Below are 20,339 nucleotides of genomic sequence, written 5' to 3'. Positions count from 1 at the left end.
CGCCGAGGTCTTCCGGTGACAACGCGCGCTTCTCCCGCTCGCTGAGCTCCTCCACTGGCTGCGCCGGTCCCTCCGGCTCTTTGAGCTCCTCCGCTGGCGGCGCCGGTCCCTCCGGCTCTTTGAGCTCCTCCGCTGGCGGCGTGGGCTCCTCCGGCTGCGCTGCAGCTACAAATGGTTGATCCGACGGCAGCTGTAGGTGGTGGAGATGATGGTAGAGTAGGTGATGTGGATGGTGAAGCTGAGAGTGCTGCGGTCGCTGCAGTGTGATGGGACGCTGGTGGAGAAGCAGCTGCAGAAGGCGGAGGTGATGATGCTGTGGCAGCTACTTGCGGCAGACTGGACCGCGATGCAGGAACAACAGGCGGGTGAACTGACGGCAGAGTAGGTCCAGCAGGTGTATCGAACTCCAACTGAGGATGAAGATGAGAGGCTGACTGGACTAAAGAGTGACTTACTAGCTGGGCAGCAGACTGACTTACTAGCTGGGCAGCAGACTGACTTACTAGCTGGGCAGCAGACTGACTTACTAGCTGGGCAGCAGACTGTCTCTAGAGCAGAAACACTTCTGGGTTTGCAGTCTCCTCAGCGAACCAAAACCTCCGGAAGCTCACACGGAGAGACATGGAGAAAAAGGAGAGAAAACCAAAACACCACACGGAAAATATAAACATAAACATACACTAAAATATATGAGCCCTGGGTCCCTAGACCCAGGCCATGACATATGAATGAATGAATGAATGAATGAATGCTTTATTGGCCATATGCAGGTTGCCCCGCAGAGGAATAGGGACACCCCCCCCCCCCCCCCCCCCACTTACACACACAACATAGACAACACATGGGAGTACAGGTCGGAGATCGGCAGCGTTACAGAAAAAAAACCCACTGAAAAGTACACAAGAATGGGGAAAGTACAAGAGGAAAAAAAGAGACCTCTGCTCATGCTGGGCACCTATGGGAGGACAGCATGAGAACAGGAAACAAGGACTCTGTCAGTGCGCCCCAGGGTGGCTGTGGCTACAACATAGCTTGCCATCACCAGTGTGTGAATGTGTGCGTGAATGGGTGAATGACTGGATATGTAAAGCGCTTTGGGGTCCTTAGGGACTAGTAAAGGCGCTATATAAATACAGGCCATTTACCATTTACAAAAAAACTCCTCTGCACAGAGAGCACATAAATGTCCACAGTACAACATTGTAGCACGTGACAAGCCACAGGGTTGGGTACGGGGTGAGGAGTAGTCTGAAGGAAAACACAGCAGTCATCCTGCACAGCGCTACCATTCCAGCGCGGCACACAGACCCACCGTCTTCCCCCACAGGGAAAAAAGCATCGAAGGCGTTTGGAAACGGGGGGGGGGGATAAGTGCTTGCTTTTCAGTGAAAGTGTATGTGTGTGCGTGTCCAGAGTTCAGCTGGGACAGTGTCCTTTGCCCTATCAGGCTAAGTAAACAGTCTGCCAGCCAACCCAGGTGGCCTTGCATAGAATGGGAAGAATAGTCAACACACAGTCGTTATCAGGGAATTGTTTTTGTTCGGCACCAGCCTTGGACCCGCAGCTGGCGCCATGGTGTCCACATGTTGATGTCGTTAATTTTTCTTTTCTGCGAGCAGCTCAGGAGAATTTCAAAGGTGTTTTTTAACACTCTGACACTGGGCTCTCGATCTCCCGTTGGATAGCCACGAGCCTCCCCATGATGGTACCAAACTTCTGTTCCGTGGTGTTGTCATTCTTTTGATTCTGAGACCCCACAGCTGCAGTGATCCGTTCTGCGATGTGATCCAACTTTCGCTCAACGGTCTCATTCTGAGCAGGCCTCTTTTTGATGTATCCCAATATGCGCTCAATGCTGTTATGTTGAGTCTTCACGGCAGCTTTAAGCATCTCCAAGTTGTTGACCATGCTGCGTTCGTACTGAGAAGTCTCGCCTCTTCCCATCGTTTCAATTCCAGCGGGCAGCCTTGGGGGGGTTTGAACAGCCGGTTCCGCTCTCTTAATTCTCCGATAAGCCAGGGCCAAGCCAGCTCCGATCAGCAAGAACCCTGTTATCATGGTTCGGAATAGGTAGATATCTTCAGCGTCCTCGATCGACAGTCCCGCCAGGCACAAGATCCTCCATGTCTGCCACCCGTCCATCATGTATCCGGCAGGGAAAGTCCCTCCAGGGCACTCGGGCTCTCCCGAGCCCAGACTTCTCGTTGAGAAAAGGGTGTCAATAGCATTCAGAGACCAGTTGATCAAATCCATAATTCTCTTTTAGGTTTTAGAGAACGACAGTGAGAGACTGTTCAGGGAAAGCAATACACACGAGACAGGACAAGGACACAAGAGGCTAAGCAGGGAAGATAAGGGGAAGGAGGAGAGGAGAAAAGTGCGACCGCCTTCGCCAAGAGCCAAAGAAGAACTACAACTAGTTATCTAAAAATGAAGCCAATACACCTCTTTTGTAAACTTATGAGTGGCTATTATATTGTTGGAGCTTGGACCCAGCGGATGCTTTAATTTTGAAAGTCACAGAGCGACAAGGTGCCATAAATCAAGTGGCGTAAACTATATAGCAGAAGCGGGAGTTTTAATGCACAGAGAGAAGGTGTGCTCTATGGTTAATGAACGGGAATGGGTACAAGAACGGCTATTAAGCTGTAATCCTGAGTTGAAAGCAGTTCCTTAGCACCTGGTTGATGAGGGAACAAGGTTTGTAACAAAGTTTGTCCTGTGGATATGTACTTTGTTGTTTTATGGAGCATATAGCTGCTGACCGCTACTAAGCATGAAGGCTAAGTTTTCACCCACTAGAGGGTGCTAACGTACCTCATCATGTTTAGGCAGCAATGCAACGATTTCACTGTTATATGCAATAATTTACAAGTTTTAGTGTTATTTGTTATGTAAGGTAAAGAGAATTAATTTGTGATTAAGGAATAAGGCAAAGGGTTAAAGGTAACACACTGTTTGATTTACTAATAGTCTTTTATTCTGTATGTTGTAGCTCTTACGGTGTGTTCACATACATGGCTGTTTAATAAAAGGATTGTGAACCATCAGTTTGAGAGACCATCTTTTCAACCAGGGATGCTACAGTAAGAGCTTGACCCCAGCTGAGAAGAGCTCCATCTCACGCTCAGCATCAAGGTCCCAGTTCCACAGCTCCACACATGGTCTTCTGGGATCTGATGGTCAACTAAATTGCCCCATCCTCAGCATGGAAGTATCTGAAGAAGAGACAGAGTTTACAGAGGATCCCAAGGCCAATGAGGAAGTGGAGCCTCCACACTCAGTTTGTCAAGGGAGGCCTACTGAAAAAATGCAAGCATATCAGGAGGAGGAGGCCCACAAGAAAGAAAAACGGCTTCTCAAGGTTATGATGAATGGAAAAAAACAAGTACGTAAAACACGAGAGCAATTAAAAGGAGACTTAACAAACAATCAAATTGCTTCACTCATGGACATCTTAGAGAATGAAAAAGAGACTGTCATAAAGTTGTATATGGAAATTAGAGAAAACATTACACAACATGGCACAAGGTGACTCATAGAAGCATGTGAAGCAGTCACCAGAGACATTATCAAGATTGCTCATGAAAGACTCTCAGGCATAGATGACTATGATAGGGACAAGGTAAAGACACGTCTCCGTGAGCTTCTTGAGCCAGACTATGCTCAGTCCATTTACAGCTCCTCAGTCACGCACTCAAGTAAAAACTCTTCTGCCAGTAAGTCATACTCTGCAATGTCAGTAGTAGCTGTTAAGAGAGCAGAGGCTGCAGCAGAGTTAGCAGCCAAAGAAGCAGAGTATGAGGTGTTATTAGAGGAGGAAAAACAAAAGGAAAAGATTCAGCTTTTAGAAGAAAGGCAAAGAAAAGAGCTTGAACCTCAAAGATGTGAGCTAGAGAAACTGAAGGCTGAAAAGGACTTAAAGGCTGCACGAGCTAGACTAAGGACCTATGAGCGTGAGATAAAGAGTGAAATCAGTGCCTCTGATGTCGACCATAGAAACACTGCTCAGAAAGCCCCCACAGTTTCTGATCTCAGTAAAGTCCCTGACAACAATGTAGTGTCTACCTCACTTCCACAAACAGATGTCCTCTACTTAGCACAAGCAGTACACGATAGTGTTGCATTGAACAGACTGCCGGTGCCAGAGCCCTCCACGTTCACAGGTGACCCAATACAATTCATTGAGTGGAAAGCTTCCTTTACTGCTCTCATTGATAAAAGGAACATCTCACCTGCTGACAGACTGCACTACTTAAAGAAATACATAGGAGGTCCAGCTAGACAAACGCTTGATGGCATCTTCTATAGAAATGACAGTGAAGCATACAGAGATGCATGGGAACGTCTCAACCACAGGTATGGACATCCATTTGTGGTACAGAGGGCTTTCAGAGAAAGGCTGGCAAAAGGGCCAAAGATCAAAACAAATGACTCATCCGGATTCAGGGCATTTGCTGATTTCATTCAAACATGTCACAAGGCCACGCCCCACATTGAAGGCTTAAGCATTTTCAACGATTGTGAAGAGAACCAAAAACTTGTTCAAAAGTTACCAAACTGGGCAGCTGCAAGGTGGAATCGTCAGGCTACTCAGTTTATGAAAGAAAGTGGGAAGTTTCCAGGTTTAAAGGACTTTGCCAAGTTCATGTCTTCTGAAGCAGAGATCATGTGCAACCCGATTACATCAAACTTCACCACAGACACTGGTAAGGGCTGCCAAAAAGACAAAAGGCCCACCTCTAGTGTTCTCCCCACCCAGGCGATAACTGAGACTGAAAATACAAAAGGTCCAAATGTTAAAGCCCCATGCATGTTCTGTCAAAGCAACGGACATAAACTTCACTGTTGCCCACAGTTCAATGGAAAATTGCTTGAGGAACGAAGGAAATATATAAGGGAGAAAAAACTCTGTTATGGTTGTCTCAAACCCGGACACAGCGCAAAGAACTGTAATTACAGACTTGTATGTGAAGTGTGTAAGAAAAAACATCCTACCTGTCTGCACGACTTCAACTATAACAATGATAGGTCAGCCTCAAACCAGACACAAACTCAGATCAGCACAGAACAGGCTGCAACCACCTTGTCTCTGAATGCAGAAGTCAGTGAACAGTGCGTGAGCACCTCCATGATTGTACCAGTATGGGTTTCTTCAGAGCAACATCCAGGAACAGAAAGTCTCGTTTATGCCCTCCTAGACACGCAAAGTGACACCGTGTTCATTGACCAAGATGTGTCTAATAACCTCCAAACTAAGGCCACCCCAATAAGGTTGAAGCTCACTACACTGCTTGGTAAGGATGTTGTTGTACCAAGCGAACGCATCTCAGGTCTCAAGGTAAGAGGCTATAACTCCTCAGAAATGATTGAACTCCCTCCTGCTTACACTAAAGAATGTATACCAGTTAACCGCTCTCACATTCCTACCTGTGAAACGGCAAAGCGGTGGAATCATCTCAAGGAAATAAGGAACGAGATTCCTCCACAGCTAGAATGTGAAGTCGGCCTTTTAATTGGCTACAGTTGCTCTAAGGCATTAGCTCCAAAGCAGGTAATCTTAGGAGGCGAGAATGAACCCTATGCAGTTCGCACAGCATTGGGCTGGAGTATTGTACGCCCAACATCATCTTATGGTGATCTTCTAGCATGTCTACTGTGTGTCACAGAGTTGCAGTTAAAGAGCTTCCCCTAGTGACTCCAGCTGATGTAATCAAGGTCCTTGAGTCTGACTTTAAGGATAACGACAACGATAACAAGTCAGTGTCTCAAGATGACATTCTCTTTCTGAACTTGTTAAAGGAAGGCATTTACAAAAACACTGAAGGACATTATGAAATGCCACTTCCATTTAAGGAGAGACCCCTCCTACCAGACAAATCAACAGGCCACAGTACAGTACAAGAAAGACAAAATGCACAATGTGTTATTCTAAAGGACACACAAGTGAATATGCAGAGGAGATAAGGTTGCTAAAGAACGGGAAACCACTTCCACACAAAAGTAAACTGTTTCAAATGGACACTTTTCTTGATACTGATGGACTCCTTAAGGTGGGAAGAAGACTTAAAGATGCTTCATTCTCCTCCATACTGAAACACCCAGTGATAGTTCCAAAAGGTCACCATGTCACTCAACTAATAATAGATCATTTCCACAGTAAGGTGCAGCACCAAGGAAAAGGTTTGGAAAGTGAAAGTGAAAAGTGAATGGATTTTGGATTCCAGGCATCAACAAGGCCATGGCAAATTTTATACACCAATGTGTGAAGTGTCGCAAACTCAGCAGAGGCACAGAGGAACAAAGGATGTCTGATCTCCCAACACAGCGCTTAGATCCATCTCCACCATTTACATTCTGTGGAATGGACTATTTTGGTCCTTTTCTAACCAAACAAGCTCGCAAAGAGCACAAGCGTTATGGACTTCTTTTTACATGCCTTTGCTGCAGAGCAGTGCACATAGAGATGTTAGACAACATGACTACAGACGCTTTCATCAATGCGCTCCGCTGTTTTATAGCCATAAGAGGAGTAGTCAGTGAGATAAGATGCGATCAAGGAAGCAACTTTGTTGGAGCAAAAAATGAGCTACAAGAAGCTTTAAAACAAGTGGACTCCAACAGCATTACCACATTTCTTGCAGAGAAGCAGTGTGACTTCAAGATGCACACTCCTCATTCAAGCCATACAGGAGGTGTATGGAAAAGACAAATCAGGACGGTTCGAAACATTCTGCGCTCTACAGTTTCACTTTCATCTAGCAGAATGGATGACGCATCGTTAAGGACATTCTTTTATGAGGCAATGGCGATTGTGAACAGCAGGCCTCTTATGGTGGACAACCTAAGTGACCCAAGCAGCCCAGAGCCCTTGACACCAAATCACCTGCTTACTTGAAGTCAAAGATATCCCTGTCCCCTCCAGGCACATTCATCAAAGAGGATATTTACGCCCGTAAAAGGTGGCGGCAGGTGCAGTACTTATCAGAACAGTTTTGGTCACGTTGGAAAAGGGAGTATCTATTCAACATCGCAACAAGACAGAAATGGCACACTCCAAGGAGAAACTTGAAAGTTGGAGATGTTGTCATGGAGAAGATGGATGATCTACCCCGCAATGAATGGAGATTAGCACGTGTAATGGACACAGTAACTGACAAGGACGGACTAAGAAAACTAAGGATTTGCTTCGGAGAAAAGACTAAGAAAGGACAATGTTCTAGTAAACGTTCTATAGTGGAACGCCCAGTGCAGAAACTGGTTTTGCTATTAGAGACTGTTTAACTACATTCTAAAGTCTAAGGTTCACTTTCTTTAATGGAACTATGTGTTATCATACAGTTTAATGGTTATGGGCCATTTCTTCATTAGGAAATCATTATCGCTTCAGTTAATTCCCAGTTAAGCTCTGAATGATTTGGTGGGAGTGTAAATGACCTCATTAATCTTTTGTAAAGTGCTTTTATTTTGAAAGTCACAGAGCGACAAGGTGCCGTAAATCAAGTGGCGTAAACTATATAGCAGAAGTGCGAGTTTTAATGCACAGAGAGAAGGTGTGCTCTATGGTTAATGAACGGGAATGGGTAAAAGAATGGCTATTAAGGTGCAATCCTGAGTTGAAAGCAGTTCCTTAGCACCTGGTTGATGAGGGAACAAGGTTTGAAACAAAGTTTGTCCTGTGGATATGTACTTTGTTGTTTTATGGAGCATATAGCTGCTGACCGCTACTAAGCATAATGGTGTTTTTCAAAATGTGCTCTGGCACAATCATAAGCATCTCCTGCTACTGAAAACAAGAAAAAAGCTGGTCTGTGCTATGGGCTGAACCATTTGTTAATCGTGGGGGGGGGTTAACACTATGCAACATATTCAGTTTTAGTATTTGTATTCACTGTTGACGGTAACTACGCTCAAAGTGTTAATGCTATCTTATATGCAAAACTAGGGTGGCAAGGGATCATTTTAAGGTGGCACTTGCCAACCCATGCCACCCTTCTAGATCTGCCCCTGCATCTGGGCTGTGTTTTTACCATCAGCGTGACAGCGCCGTGCCGTCTTGGCAGTTTTAAGGCTCAGGGAAACGCTCTTTAGCGGCCACAACCGCTGGTGAAAAGGAAAGGCTACTCTTTATAAAAAGGCAACCGTCATCACATTTTCTGACCAATCATAACAGCCCATTTCACACACATCTTTAAATCATCCTCTGCCGAGCAGCCTCTGAACCATGAAGAAACTTTCCTGAACTTTACACTGGTGCTGTTACTCTTCTCTTCCTCCTCCTGCCCACTATCTGCTCTGTGCTGCTGCTGATTAGACCTTGTGTGTAATCTATAACTAAGCGCGGCCTGGTGTGCACCGCTCCGCCAGGTGAGCTGAATTAGAGCAATCAAGGGCGGGCGTGCCTAGTAGACCTTAAAATGCATGCAGCAGTCATTTGACCTGGGTGCGACATACGAAGGCTATGTCCACACGTACCCGGGTATTTTTGAAAACGCAGATTTTTCTATGCGTTTGCACCTTTCGTCCACACGTAAACGGCGTTTTCGGTCAGTGAAAACGGAGATTTCTAAAAACTCCGGCCAGGGTGGATATTTTCTAAAACTCCGTTTTTGCATTTACGTGTGGACGAGAAAAACGGAGAAAACGCAGCGTCAAAGGTGTGCGCCTTTTTTGACGTCACAGTGTGCGCCACGTTGTTGTTTCGATGAAATGAATTTCTACAATACTGTTACTGTTAATTGTCCTCTCTGCAGTGTTTAAATGCTTACATATACACACACAGTTACTGTCCCTCCACACATACGACTCGGTTCTGCTTCTATGCCCCAGCTTTGTTTACTATTTCCCACCGAGGCTTCTAGACTTCTGATTGGCCAACATTTCTACACGGTTAGGAATATAGCGCCACCTGCTGCTTTGGCATGTTCCTAGCAGCGTTTTCCTTCATTTCTGCCTTTACGTGTGGACGGGATTATTTTTTAAAACGAAAACGGAAAATCTCCGTTTTCAAAAATACCCGTGTACGTGTGGACATAGCCTGAGAGGACAGCAAACAAAGCACAATCCACTTTCCACGGTGAGGAAGACTTTGAGCTAGACGGGCTATCGGTTTTTCATCTACCTACCTACCTACCTATCTATCTATCCAGCAAAACAGCTACCTAAGAAACTGGTCAAAAAATAAATTGAGTGAAATTCAAAGTCTGGTCTTTTTCAAGTGTGGGCACCTCACAGACAGAGAACACTTGACAATAGTGTTACATAGCATGATGTTTCACTGTGAGTCTGGAGTTTTCATCATAGTAAACCTGCATAACTCCTGTTGGGTTTTTTTAACATAGAAATTAGAAGCATAGGTGGGAATAAAAAAAACAAACACACCCAAACAAACAAACAAACAAAAATTCATCCGTTATGAAAAATTGTATAGTGTGTATCAGGGGAGATTCTAGGATAAGATCTTTGGGGGTGCTGAGCACCCAGAGAGCTGCCCAGTCAGGCAAGATACACTTTATTCGTCACGATGAGACTTCTTTCCCGTCTCTGTCAGTCCCTGCATCCTTAAATGTCTCCAGTTATCCTGAGTTCTCTCTGTCTGTCTCCTTGGTGCATTTAAACCCCTGTTCCTCCCTGTCCTCGTCTCTGTTATCAGTCATCAAAATTTTACCATCTCTGTGCAAGTCTGCAAATTTCTTTATAAAATCATAAGATTCTTAAATTCATCAGGTCTCTCTGTGCCTGGGTCCTCGTTGCAAAACATGACATCAGTATTTTTGTACATTTTGTACATTTAATCCCCACATTTGTGAAAGAAAAACAAAACACTTTTTTGAAAAGTCTGTAACAAAACCATCAAATCTGATAAAGGTTATTTAAACGCTGCAAAAGAAGAATGGATTGGAATTTTAAAAAAATACATATCCTAACCTTAATTACTGGGGTAGGATAATGAATGTTGCTCACAGTGAGTAAAAAGTAAACTGAGTGCAATTTATGGACAGAGATTCACTTTTAATGTGAATGTATAATATAATACAGATACATAAAAAAAATGACCCCAAAACAGAATAAATTATTACAAAATATTAATAAAAAAGCTATAAAAATGGAGGCAACTCTGCCTGTGGTAGAATCCATCTTTACTGCAGACACTAATTTTACTAATTCAATAAGACTAATTTTGTGTTGTAAGATTTATGAGTTTCATGCTTTCATCGTGGTACTTGAGAGCTTGACATTTTCTCACACTGTAAAAAGTTTGAGAAACACTGATAAGGTAAGTGTATGTCTGCTTTTAGAAAACATTAAAAGCTGCTGTACAGAATCTTTGAAACCAGCTTAAAACATTTTTAGAACATAAACAGAGCATCTGCTTCTCTTTACAGCTCCTCACTCCACCAGGGCTCCATTTCTTTCTGATAGCGCGCAAATGTTGTGCATGTACTGCGGCAGTCATACAGACAACTGGACGGTCCAAAAGTTGGCCTACCTATTACTGGCTGAGGTTTAGTAGAGTTGTGGCTGAACCACATAAAAATATATCATTAATTTTAATCTCCCCAGTCAATGATAATGTTATGTTGGAATGTTGTTAAAGAGGGTCAAAAATGTTTCAACCCAGTTTGTTTTGCAGATTCTGTATAGCAGCTTTAATATAGGGAGGACACAACTTCCAGATTGTATGAGTAAAATCAGGTTTTTTCTCTTTGTCAGTTTAACAGTTTCTGTTTTGCCTGTCACTGTTCCCTGTCTGTTTTCTTACCTGGTTCTTCCTGACCTTGTTCTTTCTCCCCTCTTTCCTCTCTCCCTCTTTGGACTGACAATCATACACAAATAGACTGTATTCAATTAGACGAAAAAATATTATTAAGATCACTAACAAAAAGTCCTCTCTCAGTGTACTTTCAACCAAAAGACAAACAACTAAACCACATGTACATCTAATAAAAGATATAAATATTGAAACACTGATCCAACATTATTCTTGATTGACGGATCATTTGATTTTATACTTTTACCTGAATGTGGCTCCTTTTTTTTAAAGAAAAAAACCCCCAACTTCCTAATATCCATTATGGACCTGGCTGTCTCTCTGTACACAAATACGCACACACACACACACACACACACACACACACACACACACACACACACACACACACGCACACTAAACCACTTCCTCATTACAGATGATATATATAGAAAGTTTATCAGTCCCTCACATTTATGATGTTTCATAAACATCTTTGTTCTGGTATTTTTAAATCATCATTTTTTTAGCTCTCACATCATTGTGGAGGAAATGTTTAGCTGGTTGAGGTTTTGAGTCGTTCACTTATGCAGAGCTGTCTTTAGGTCCAGCCACAGCATTTCCATCAGGTTGAGGTTTACACTTTAACTGGGCCATCGCACCACGTTCTGTTGTGGATTTGCTGATGATAATTTTAAAGCTCCTGTTTTTACCTTTTTATAAAATAGCTGCATAGAGCTGGTTTAACTTCAAAGTGATATTTGGTGTAACTACAGAACTAAGAAAATATGTAGCAGATGAAGGAAATAAGGACAAATGAAACAACAGTGTTGTTTAAAAGTTGTAGGCAACACAGGGATAAAATGGATAAAAATAAGAAATTGTTAAATTTTTAAAATAAAATGGGCTGCAGCTTTCTGGGAGATTATTAAGATATTAGATTTATTGAATGACTGGTGGTCAAAGTTTATTTGGATATCATTTGTCAGAGTCAGCTTTACAAAACATCATGATGTACACAGATAAATGGAATCATAAAAGCAAAAAATAAAGAATAAAAGAAGATTTGAAACTAAATATGTAACTAAACTTAAAAAAAAAAGAAAATCAGTTGGTTCGTCTAAGCATAGATTCACGTCCATTATTAGTCGTCACTATAAAGTCATATAAGAACAAGAACAGACTTAAAAGAGTAAAGTAATAAAAACATTTCAAAGAAAAGTTCGAATAAAATTCATGAGGAGATACTGATGAGCCGACAGGCAGCGATGCTTCACCTCACACTTTGTACTTCATACCCTCGTCATGCTCGCAATGACTGGACAGGAAAGAGAGACAAACAGGAGTTTCAGTTTTTCTCTACAAATACTTTTCATGTGTGTGTGTGTGTGTGTGTGTGTGCGTGTGTGCGTGTGTGTGTGTTTCTTTTAGCATAACTCACGATCTTTGACCCACTGAGCGTTTGGATCAGCACAAAGCGGTCCATATTCTGTGTTGAAACTGGAAATAAAGAGAGAAGGTCATACAGATTGTTTGTGTTTATGTTTGTGTGTAGGACAAGATGTGCTGACTTACATTATAGCCTTCACACAGGGTGGTGTTGCGGCCTGCTGACGATATGTTTCCCCCACCACCTCAGCACTCATATCGAGGTTGGTGACTGCAACGCAGCACGGTCGTCTCTTTCCATCTTGGCGAGCTGATTAGAAGTTTAAAACTGAATATATTTGGCTCACAGGGAGGAAACTCAAAGTGAAATTTGGGTTTAAAATGTCATAAAACTGCTAACAAAAGTAAACAAAAGCTGACTTTTGAACTGTTACCAGACATTAAGTGACATGAAATATTTATTTTGTGCCTCACCTTGTAGGTTTTCTACTAATGAGAAATGTAAAGCAAACATTATAAAAGTATTAACAAAGTAGCTACTTACACCAATCTATGTCTTCATTTAAGACACTATATTCTTCAAGAATGCGCCTAAACAATAAGAGCAGAAGCCTGTTCTGTTAAGCAGGATTTCATATTATCCAGGTAAATTTGGGATTAAGCTGGATCACTTCTTACTGGGCTATATTTCCATGGGGGTTTTTAAGCAGCATCTAATGTTTGTGTTTCCCTTTCACTTGCATGGGTATTAAATCTAGATTCTTCTGCTCATATTTAGTCCAGGAATATTCCTGCTGGTTGCAAACTGATTTTTTATATCAGGGCTTGAACAGGACTCCGTTTTGTACTTGCTGGCCTTATATACAATTTGCACATAATCTAAGCCTATGTTTGAATCCTGTTAAACACCACCGAGGCTACAGCTGAAAGAACAAAAAACTTGCTTCCTAAATCTTCTTACTGCTGACTGTTATGCAGCAGATATCCAAATCTTTGCTGGAACACAAATTACTTTTAAAAAATTGAATTTTAAACAGGGAAAAGCCAGTTGAAAGCTCTTACACGGAGTCTGAAGTTTAATCTTACCGTCTGATCCACAGATGGCCCCAACCACCAAGACTGTGCAGACCAGCAGTAACACACTTCTAGAGTTGACCATTTTCAAAAAGCTTGAAGAACAGTGAGTAAATGATTTGTTCCCCTGTGATCTACCTTCTTCTCCAGAGAGCGTGAAGAACTAGACATCTGGAGATGCAGAATAGTTAAGGTGTTAAAAGTAGAAATGATTCCTCCAGTTATTCACCTCAGCTGTTTCTGTTTCCTCCTCCTCTCTTCATACGAATAAATTTAACAGTGATTAAAGAGGAACTTTACAAAATGACACATTTCATCACACAGTTCTTAGATTGTGGAAGTATGAGGAGTTCCACAGAAGCTGGAAGTCATGACATGACATATTTCATCAATGCATTTGTTGGAGAATCATTAAGAACAAGTTTAGTAAATTAGTTATTTAACGTAATCTAAATTTAATGTAACCTAAAGGACCAGAAGGGTAATATTTTTAGTTAAAATTATTTATGAACAAAAGACTTTTTCAGAAGGGAAAACTGTAAATATTTCTGTAGCATTTATCTCACAAAACCTTTTTCTGCCATGCTGCAGTCCTGGTCTTAAGATTTTGTTTTAAAACTCTGTAAATAGGAAAATGAATGCAGACATTGTGATGTCAGTCCTTGCTTTCAGGCTCGAGTGTTAGTGTTTTGCATTTTAACCACATTCAAGCATAAATTCAGAAACTAAAAGATCTTACATTTTATTGGAGATAAAGTATCTGAATTCCAGGAGCATGACCACGCCTCCAAACACGCTCCTTCTGGTTCTTATCTATATATGTTCCCCCAGTTCTACAAGCTGCTCGTTCTCATTTATGTGCCCCACCCTCCTTCACCTGTTCAATTCTTTAATTTTTTCACTTCTATTTAGTACATGGGGATCTGCCAGGCCCAGGAGCCGCCGCCAGTCCCCTTCGAGGCCTTCCCCAAACCGCAGCTCAATTCATGTCCAAGCCATTCACCTTTATCTACTAAAACACTGTCAAACCTAAGATGAGGACGTGGGCCCAGCTGGTGAAAGTCTCTTTTATGCATTTTGACTTTGCAGGTTATTTAGATATGAAAACTAACTAAAAAAATTGAATATAAAGGGGTAGAAAGCTTCGGACATGATTTATGTTAAGAGGATAGCTACTATTTAACAACATTTAAACTTGGCTGGTTTACAGTGTAAACATTACAGGCCAGAAAGGACAATGTTTTCTTAAAAGAATTATTTCGCAAACTTTCTGTTCTCCCATAAGCATCTGGTGTTTTTAAGAAAAAAATGCAAGAAGAAGGAAGTAAAGATATGTGATGCACCCATACTCCCATCATCCAGATGTTACAGCTGACATCAGCATTCGGTGTCTTGCTAAAGAACGGCTTCAGAAAGCTTCATTATTTGGTTGGAATAACAAAATATACCCCATTTCTATTAATTTATTAAGTTATTTTTTCACATTTGACAGGACTGACAGGGTTTTGGGGCGCTCAGAATAGTCTCAGAGTTAACTCTGTGTTCAGGCCAAATTAGTAGCCACACATTTTCCCATTATTGCTGACCATTTGAATTAGACTTGAAAAAGTAGTTCTTACAGAGTGAATCCTGAGATGAGTCAAATATAACACACAGCATCATCAGCAAACTCAGAAGATCTATACTTGTTGCTTACGTGTGAAATGTTTCTGGAGCTTTTCTACTTATGAGCTCTGCCATTTCCTGTGCCAACAAAGCAAATAAGTGCATGCTGAAGCTGAAGAGCAGGAATACAGAGAAAAAAACAGAACAGTCTACATCATGCTACACTCAGTATAACCTCAGATAGAAAATAACACCTACAGGAGCACCACAAAGCTCCCAGTTCATAGTTTCTGTGCTAAGTCACATGTCACTAAGTCAGTACTGTTACACACTGTAACCTCAATGTAATTTCTGTGCTTCCTAAATGCTTTCACTTAGCAATAATAGGGACTTTACTGGATTATTAAATACTGTAAACTCTCTGAATGCAGCTGTATTCATCAGTGGACCTGTACCGCCCGTCAGAGGAGGAGACGAGAGATTCAGCAGATTGTTTGCACTGAATAAATGGCTTATATCAGCATGTACTGACCACTCAGTGCATTTTATCAACAACTTTAATATTTTTTGGGAACGCAGGCATCTGTTTAAAGCAAATGGATTTAATTTTAACAAGTCTGGGGTGAAACTGTTCACCTCCAACTTGTTTTATTCCATACGTCATCCATCTGTGCTTGGTGCCAAGGCTGAGATAAACGAGGAGTTATCTCATAAAGAGGAACAAATAGTACTCCAAGAACAGACAAAGCCCAGCAGAAACCTTGAGGAGGAGCTCCATCTGCCCCCACCCGGGAAGAGCCTCAGAAAGGAGAGACATCAGAGGCAAGAAGGGTCCCTATTTGCCTCCAACTCTCTCAACAACACCAACGACCAGGACCAGGGACCACGACCTCCCCCAGTCCCCCAAACCCCTGATAGGCCTTCACCCTCCTCCCCCTCCCTTTCTCCCTCCTCCCCACACCTGAAATTCACTGAGGAGATGATGGAGCGGGTCAATGCTGGGCTCAGATCTACCCCCGGCCCAATCCCTTTTTGTCCCCCATAAACCCCCACCAGAGCAGCCAAAGGTTCGCCATCGAGCCCCGCCCTCAACAGAGCAATCGAAGTTACATTGCGCAGCCTCGCCCCCCTTAGTTCCTCCTTATCACCTCCATGCTCTGTCTCCGCAGTCTGATGTGTGATGTGTGGAGGGTCCAGGCTGTGAGGATTATGGCAGTGGTGACTTTTCCCAGGAGAAGCTGGGACCCTGTTTATTAGAAGGTTTTAAAATTTCTGTACTTTTAGGTGACAGAAGGAGACATGTGGCCTGGTCAAAACACAGAGAGCTGCACTCTAAAAGATCTTTAAATATAGTAAACATACCTTGTGTGCCACAGACTGCTCCCAAACACGAGGGGGCAAATAATACCTCTAAAACACTTAAGTTGGCTTTATTAAACATTAGATCTTTAGCTGGGAAAACATTTTTAATTAATGATTTAATCACCGAGCACAGCCTTGATTTTATGTTTTTAACTGAAACTTGGTTGGACCAAAGTAACAGTGGAGCTGTTCTCATCGAGACGACCCCTCCTAACTACAGTTTTATCAGTGAGGCCAGGGTGAGCAGGAGAGGAGGAGGGGTTGCTGTCTTATTTAATGAATCATTTCAATGTAAGCAGTTATCTCTTGGTAGTTTTCAGTCTTTTGAATATGTGGCTTTACAGCTGAAGGCCCCATCCAAAGTTGTGTGCCTTAATGTTTACAGGCCTCCCAAATACTGCACAGACTTTTTTAATGACCTCAGTGAACTGCTGTCTGTGATCTGTGTTGATTTCGACTGTGTAATTATTGTTGGGGATTTTAACATCCATGTGGACAACCCTCAGGACAAAGGGACAAAAGACCTGAGTAACACTCTGGGCAACTTTGGGCTGACTCAGCATGTAACAGAGGCCACACATAATAGAGGACACACTCTTGACCTACTGATCTCCAAGGGCCTGAGCATTTCAAAGGTTACTGTGTCTGATGTTGGCCTGTCTGATCATTACTGTGTTTTCTTTGAAAGTAAAATCTCAGCCCACACAAATATATCAACAGCAGTGATCACAAAATGGTGTATAACTGAACACAGTAGTGAGATCTTTAACCAGGTCTTCCCATTAACACCTGACCTGTCCAGAGGTTCAGTCAATGAGCTCGTCACTAGCTTCAATGCTAAAATGTTAAATGTAATGGACACTATTGCTCCCATTAAGGTGAAGGCTATCTCTGGAAGGAAGAAGTCTCCATGGAGAAACTCCACACTGGTGAAAAATGAAAAAAGAGAGTGTAGGAAAGCTGAGCGCAGATGGAGAAAAACAAACCTCCAGGTTCATTATGACATCTATAAAGAGAAACTTCACAATTATAATTTACAACTGAGGAGTGCAAGGAGGTCCTACTTCTCTGACATCATCACCAAAAACAGTCATAATGCTCGGGTCTTATTTTCTACAGTTGACAGGCTAACAAACCCTCCTGTGTCAGTGGCAGCTGAACTTCATTCGACCATGGCCTGCAATGACTTTGCCAAATTCTTCACAGAAAAAATCCAAAAGATTAGACAAGCAATTAGTACATCAACAGCAGATCCAGGATATGTACTGTGTCCACCAAAAAACTGTTTAAATACCATGAACCAGTTTCACCCTATTAACAGCAAAGACCTGGAGGACATCTTAGGTCAACTGAACTCCTCCTCTTGCTGTTTAGATGTCCTGCCAACAAGTTTTTTCAAAAAGGTCTCAAAGACTTTGGAGTCAGACCTGTTACAGATCGTAAACTTTTCTTTAATATCAGGTGTGTTTCCAGAACCACTAAAAACTGCTGTAATTAAACCTATACCGGAAAAGGACAATCTTGACAAGACACAAATGAATAACTACAGGCCGATCTCAAATCTCCCATTTTTAAGTAAGATCATTGAAAAAGCAGTTTCTCAACAGCTCAATTACTTCTTAACACAGAATAACTGCTATGATGCCTTCCAGTCAGGTTTTAGACAGAACCACAGCACTGAAACAGCTCTGACCAAAGTGTTTAATGACATATGTCTGAATACAGACAGTGGAAAAATGTCAGTCTTAGTTTTACTGGATCTCAGTGCAGCATTTGACACAGTTGACCACAACATATTACTCAAACGACTGGAGAACTGGGCAGGTCTTTCAGGAACTGTACGAAACTGGTTCAAAACATACTTAGAAAACAGGAAATACTTTGTATCAATAGGTAACTTCACATCTGAGCAGACAAGTATCACATGTGGAGTTCCCCAAGGTTCCATCCTGGGACCCCTTCTGTTTAACATTTACATGCTCCCACTGGCACAGATTATAAAGAACAACAAAATAAACTATCACAGCTATGCAGATGACACACAGATATATATCACAATGTCACCAGGAGACCGAGGCCCTGTACAGGCTCTTGGTAAATGCATTGAGGAAATTAATGACTGGCTGTGCCACAATTTTCTCCAGCTAAACAAAAACAAAACTGAAGTAATAGTCTTTGGTGCCAAAGAAAAACGATTACAGGTCACCAGAGAACTTCAATCTATACACCTAAAAACCACAAACCAGGCGAGAAATTTGGGTGTAGTGATGGATGCAGACCTAAACTTAGAAAAACACATTAAGACAATAACAAAATCAGCTTACTATCACCTCAAGAATATTTCAAGGATAAAAGATCTGATGTCTCAACAGGACCTGGAAAAACTAGTCCATGCATTCATCTTCAGTAGGCTTGATTACTGTAACAGCATCTTTACAGGTCTACCTAAAAAATCAGTCAGACAACTACAGCTCATTCAGAACTCTGCTGCTCGAGTCCTCACTAAGACCAAAAAAGTGGACCACATCAGTCCAGCTCTGAGGTCTTTACACTGGCTGCCTGTCTGTCAGAGGATAGACTTTAAAGTTCTGATGCTGGTCTTTAAAGCTCTGAATGGTTTAGGACCAAAATACATCAGTGACCTCCTGACCCAGTATGAACCTTCCAGAGCTCTCAGGTCATCTGGATCCGGTCTTTTATCAGTTCCCAGAGTCAGAACCAGACACGGAGAAGCTGCATTCAGCTTTTATGCTCCTTATATCTGGAACAAACTCCCAGAAAGTCTCAGATCAGCTGAAACACTCAGTTTATTTAAATCCAGGTTGAAGACTCACCTGTTCTCAGCTGCTTTTGAATAAAGCACCAAATCCACACTTTTAAGCTTAAATTCTAAAACTTACATTTTAACTACTGATTTTATCTACTGTTCTGATTTTTGATTTTATATACTGTTTTGTTTGTTTGTTTGTTTGTTTGCTTGTCTCAATCAATTTTAAATCATGCTTTTTATCTATTTTGTTTTTAATGTCTCTGTAAAGCACTTTGAATCACCTTGTTGTTGAATTGTGCTATATAAATAAATTTGCCTTGCCTTGCCTTGCCTTTAATGATTGATCTCGGAATATCTTGGCTGGAATAAATTTCATGAACTGATTTATTGCAGTGGTGCATCCTGTTACAACATCATGCATGAGTGGAGTGTGCGCTGAGTCTGTGGCAATGAGACCGAAAACGCCAACACCAAGTTTAAGAGATGTGGCCTAATACTGTTGCACATTTAGCATGTAGTTGTCATAATGGGTGCAGGGTTGTTTAGTTTCTCTGCCTCGTCCAAGTAGATTATCCTGCAGTATCTCTCCCACAGATACTCAGAATTCAAGTCCATATCAATCTTTTGTCAACAGGAAAAGATGAAGTGTCTGATCAGTTTGGCTACGTTCACACTGCAGGTCTTAATGCTCAATTCCGATTTTTTGATCAAATCCGATTTTTTTGTCTGCTTGTTCACACTACACATAAAATGCGACATCAAACGCTCTCCAGTGTGAACGCTCAAAGCGGCCCGCATGCGCAAAAGAAGATGTCACACAGAACTCGCTCTGTTTAGACCCAGAGCAAACAGTATTGTTTGACTGATTGCCCTTAATATAAAGACTTCGGACTTTATGTTTCCAGATTTTTGCTTTAAGTTATTTTGTTATTTACATAATAATGTAGATGACCTAATAATGATCGTTTTTGCTGTTTTAGAGGAGCGGTGCTTCAAAGGATAGTTGCAGATTTCTGTCAGAATCTGCAGAAAATACAGTAAAAATAAAATGTTCACATTTCTCCAACATTGTCTTCCCAACAGTTTCACCGGATGGTAGGAAATCGTTCGCGATGTCCTATCGAGCGCTTCTCCGGCGCTGATAATTGGCGTCTGTCTTGTGTCAGTGACGTAAAAGACGGATTTAATGCGACTCGACCGTTCACACAGCAGTCGCTTTCTAAAACATCGGATACGTATCGGATTCAGTACCACATACGAAAGTGACCCAGATCGGATTTGAAAATATCGGATTTGTGCCGTTCACACTGTCATACCATGATCGGATACAGGTCGCATAGGGGCGAAAAAATCGGATTTGATGCGCTTTCGCCTGCAGTGTGAACGTAG

General features: G+C 42.0%; 2 protein-coding genes across 3 annotated transcripts in view; both read right to left on the bottom strand.

Annotated features, from left to right (window-relative positions):
* The window catches only part of LOC109199679 (eotaxin), a 367,879-nt gene that overhangs the window by 343,619 nt on the left and 3,921 nt on the right, over positions 1 to 20,339 (bottom strand). The window lies entirely within an intron of this gene.
* LOC109199678 (C-C motif chemokine 18-like) lies at positions 11,675 to 13,465 on the bottom strand. Its single transcript, XM_019354999.2, has 4 exons — positions 13,226 to 13,465; positions 12,326 to 12,449; positions 12,192 to 12,250; positions 11,675 to 12,068 (listed from the first exon to the last, which is right to left on the bottom strand). Exons 1-4 carry the CDS (start codon positions 13,296 to 13,298, stop codon positions 12,043 to 12,045), a joined length of 282 nt encoding a protein of 93 aa, XP_019210544.1. The 5' UTR covers positions 13,299 to 13,465; the 3' UTR covers positions 11,675 to 12,042.

This window comes from Oreochromis niloticus, unplaced genomic scaffold, assembly GCF_001858045.2.
Source record: "Oreochromis niloticus isolate F11D_XX unplaced genomic scaffold, O_niloticus_UMD_NMBU tig00000795_pilon, whole genome shotgun sequence".
NCBI classification, from domain to species: domain Eukaryota; kingdom Metazoa; phylum Chordata; class Actinopteri; order Cichliformes; family Cichlidae; genus Oreochromis; species Oreochromis niloticus.
The sequence above is the reverse complement of the archived record's forward strand: the minus strand, read 5'-3'. Positions and strand labels throughout refer to the sequence as shown.